General features: G+C 57.8%; 1 protein-coding gene across 1 annotated transcript in view; it reads left to right on the forward strand.

Annotated features, from left to right (window-relative positions):
* Positions 1-3,664, forward strand: part of LOC111734513 (dihydropyrimidinase-related protein 1-like) — a gene marked incomplete at its 5' end in the record, with an annotated part of 14,623 nt that extends 10,959 nt beyond the window's left edge. The window contains 3 exons of the mRNA XM_023526634.1: positions 37-117; positions 2,127-2,195; positions 3,482-3,664. Coding sequence (XP_023382402.1) covers positions 37-117; positions 2,127-2,195; positions 3,482-3,664 — 333 coding nt within the window. The remainder of the gene's footprint in view (positions 1-36; positions 118-2,126; positions 2,196-3,481) is intronic.
* Between the last annotated feature and the right edge of the window lie 558 nt (positions 3,665-4,222).

Genomic DNA, 4,222 nt, shown 5'->3' on the forward strand with positions numbered 1-4,222 from the left:
TTGGCCTCTCCCCAAGCTTCGTTTTTTCCTCCTCAGCTCTACGAAGCCTTCACCTTCCTTAAGGGCCTGGGAGCTGTGATCTTGGTCCACGCGGAAAATGGAGACTTGATAGCGCAGGTGAGTGGTGTGCGTTCCCGCCCCTTCCACTGTGCTCGGCTTCTCCTTGCTGTGAAAGGCGCGGTGGGGGGCGGGGGGTGCAGGCGTGGACAGTGAGGTGATGAGGCGGCGGGGTGGCCAAGCCAAGCGCTGGGTGGCAGTCGCACGCACCCGGTGCATGACCTTCCGCTACGTCCCCCGCGAGCCCCAGTTTGTGCGTCTGTGCGGTGGCGGTGACGTAACTGCCCCGTGACCTCGGAGGGCTGAGTGCTTTGTATAACCCACAAGGAGAGGGCTTCGCACAGGGCCCTGGGAGCCAGGGGCGGCTCCCTGGTGGCCTCTTAGATGTCACCTACCACACACCTCTCAGCTGTGCCTGGTTTTGCACTTTGTGAAAATGGAACCGTGCCGTGTGGGCTCTTGCGTCTGGCTGCTTGGGCTCAGTGGTAGGTCTGTGGGATTCATCCCTATTGTTACACAAGGCAATTGCCTTTTCTTTTCCGTCCCAGCATAGGATTCTGCTGCGTGAATGTGTCACAACTTATTCTGCAGGTGATGCGTATTTAGATAGTTTCGAATTTGGGGCCGTTGTGTGTAACACTGTCGGGAACGTTCCAGTTCAGTCTCGTTAAACCTGTGTTCCCTTTCGCTTAGTGTGTCCCTGGGGCGGGTGGCTGGGTCACGGGCATGTGTGATTCAGCCTTCGTCGTTCCCGCCAAGCAGCTTCCCCGGTGCGGCAGTGGCACCCCCGCCGTGGGCGCAGTCCGCTTTGGAGCCCCGTCCTCGGGCTGCACATCGGGGCTCCTGAGCTGTCCCCACGGTTCTCAGCTCCAGTAAATCTATCTTCGCATATCGCTTTCCAGCCTCTAAAACTGTGTCTCGTCCTCACCGCATCCTCGTGGCTTCTGTGTACCTCCTCTGTGACCTCGGTGGGTTTCGGAAGGGGTGACAGCAATGCATGTGCTCAGCCCGTGGCGAGGGTCTTCGTGCTCTGCGTTCCCCCATTACGTCGCTTTCTCCTTCCTCCCTCCTCCCTTCTTCCCCTTCCTTCCTTCCAGCAGAAATAGTAACTGACATTTAAACAACCTCGCATGAAGATCTCTCCATACCGTAAAGTCTTTTGTAAACAGTTTGCAAAAATGCTTTGTGAACATCCATCTTCAAGAGCGGAGATAATTCCATCATTCACTTAGATCCACACCCCAGCCGTTAGGCTGAAATCGTTTCCAGTTTGTTTCTATCATCAGCTCAAGCTTAATAACCGTAGATGCGACGGAAATTGTGATTTTTTTTTTTTCATTGCTGAAACAGCCCGGGGCTCACGGTAACAATGATGGTACAGAAACTGCAGAAGTTAAAATTAGCAGCAGCACAGCTGACATCTGGGCAAAGTAAAAATAAATTTCTTTTTGAGAAATTAAAGTATTCCTAGGACGAGAAAACCTTGGAGCAAATGGATTTGAATCTGGGCCATTAGCTCAGGGAACCATTTCAAGGTTATGTGATCAACTTGGGGTAGAGGCTTCCTGCTGGAGAGACGGGAACCGGGAAGAGGAAGCTAGTGGGGGCGAGAGCCGGCTGGCGGGTGCCGAGCTCCAGCTACACGCGGGGTGTCGTGCGGGGTGTCGGGCGTTTTACGCGTGCTGCCTCACTGATGTGCTGTGGTAACTCTGGGTGCAGGCACCGTGGTCCCCAGTGGAAAGAAGAGAGGATGGAGGCTTGAGCAGCTTGGCCTAGGGGAGAGCCCTGCGGCACAGTCGGAGCCTGGGAGGGCGGGGTGGTCTTTGGGGTCAGTTCTCATCCCCCTGCTTCCTCTCGCCGGCCCCGGGGGACTGTGTAGTGAGCGGGTGTAGATTCCGAGGGTGGGCGGGAGCAGTGGAGGGAGCAGGGAGCACCGGATGCCCCCAGCCCGGTTAGAGCCCAGCAAACCACTCGCCCTCTGGGCCCGGCTGCCAGTCTGTCTAACGGGGGTCGGAGCGTCGGCCTCTCGGCTCTGACGACCGGTAACCGCTGACTCGTCGTTCTCGTAGGAACAGAAGCGGATCTTAGAGATGGGCATCACGGGCCCCGAAGGCCACGCCCTGAGCAGACCGGAGGAGGTAAAGGAGCTGCACGTGCCGCGACTCCGTGTCGCTGGGATTGCCGAAGCTGTTCCCGCCGGAACCCCGCCTCCCCCCGCCCCGGGCTCTGCCCTCTGACCCGGGAGCCTTGGGCGCTGCTGGTCATGCAGAGGAGCCAGGCAGAGACTCTGCCTGCGGGGCCCACGAACGTCACACCAAGGCCCCATGGACACTTGAGTGTCCAAACGGGACGAGGATCCTTACCGAGGGCTTCATGTGTTTGATGATGGGAAAGTGGAACCATGTGTCCCAGGCCTAGTGCCTACGAAACAGCTGCCCCCGCACACCGCCCGCGGTGTCCCTGAGACCTGACGATGACGGATTCCCCCGGGAGTGGCAGAGTGTGTGTGTGTGTGTGTGTGTGTGTGTGTGTGTGTGGTGTGTGTGTGCGCGCACGTACACGCAGCGGGACAGAGAAAGACACACAGATTGGGCCTGAAACGGGATGGGCCCCTGGGAGCCGTGAGTGGAGGATGTTTGCTGATCTCTTCATCAGACCACGAGCAGCCTTCCTGACCTCTGCTCTGGGCCTGGCCCTGTGCCGGACACCGGGGACATGGCACGTGAGCAGACAGCCCCCTTCCCCGAGGGGCTCCTGATGTAGCCCGGTGCTCGCACCTGAGCTCCGAGGCCCACCAACTGGTGGCCCCCGGTCCCTGCTGAGCTCAAGACAGACCGCAGACAGTGTCCACAAACATTTGTATCACGTGGGCATTGTCACCAGGGCTATGCGGCAGCCATAGGCGGCAGGGCTGTGTTTGGGCATCACCAGACTATAAATCAAAAACAAAACAGTACAAGTCATGGCTGGTCCTTTTGTTTGGGAGGCGCCGGTCTAGATGGGGGTAGAGATCGAGCTCGACGGCAGGCAGTTTCACCTGGTGAATGAATGAATGAAGGAGTGCGTGGCGGACACGTGCATCACTTATGCCATGCACTTTACAAACACGGACCGTTTTACGGGCCTTTTGATGCCCTTTTCTGCCTCGTCTAGTCCCGTCTAACGGAACACGCAGAAAACACTTCCAAGCCGCATAAGAACATCATTCTGCCTCCCAGCCCCTGACCAAATACGATTTTGACTGTTTTCTTTCTTTTTAAAACCTACAGTATGTTCCTCCTCTAATGCAGTAGCTTTCCCTCTGGTCACCCCTGAGGAAAATCGAAGGACCTCGATTCTGGGACAGTCCTGGGAACTGGGGTGGGCGGCGGCTCCCCTCCCCCAGCCCTCCCTCGTGTGACCTGTGGATGTGCCATGTCCCCAGCTGGAGGCCGAGGCCGTGTTCCGGGCCATCACCATCGCAGGCCGGATCAACTGCCCTGTGTACATCACCAAGGTGATGAGCAAGAGTGCCGCGGACATCATCGCTCTGGCCAGGAAGAAGGGTACGCGGCCCAGCGCCCGGGGCCTGAGGGACGGGGGCGGCCAGCAGGTCCAAGTTCACTGATGGGGCTGCACGGCCCAGGGCAGGGACGCACTGCCAGGAGCCCGAGCCCCCCGGGTCTGCTGCACATTTTGAAAAGGGAGGGTGGGTTGTGGGCTGAACACAAGACAGGCCGTCGGTTTTACTTTTGATTCCCGCGTGCCGTGTGCCCTGTGCGACCTTGGGTCGTCGTGTCTGAGCCTCATCCGAAGCTGGAAGGTGGAAGGTGGTTTGCCAGAGCCAGAGGGTCTGGGCATAGCCCTGTGCTGGACACCGGGCGTGTGGTCCAGGAAGTCAGGGTGCTCGGCGGGTCCCAGGGCTCTGTAGGTGTTGGTTGATGCCCTTCTCAGCTCCAGGTCGGCCATGCACTTCCTGCTGTGGAATCTTCATCTAAGTCCTTGGCTGATGTCCTGCAACCACCTCTCAAACATAACCCTTAACTCAATTCCTTACCTGAAGCTCTGCTTCTGGCAGAACCCAAATTGAAAGCAAATCACACCTTTGCGTCGGTCAACCTATTAAAGGAACCATAGTCCTATGCAAATACTAACAGCACTAAAACCCGAAGGCCTGTTGAGAGGC

The sequence above is a fragment of the Pteropus vampyrus genome, unplaced genomic scaffold (genome assembly GCF_000151845.1).
Source record: "Pteropus vampyrus isolate Shadow unplaced genomic scaffold, Pvam_2.0 Scaffold1577, whole genome shotgun sequence".
NCBI lineage: Eukaryota > Metazoa > Chordata > Mammalia > Chiroptera > Pteropodidae > Pteropus > Pteropus vampyrus.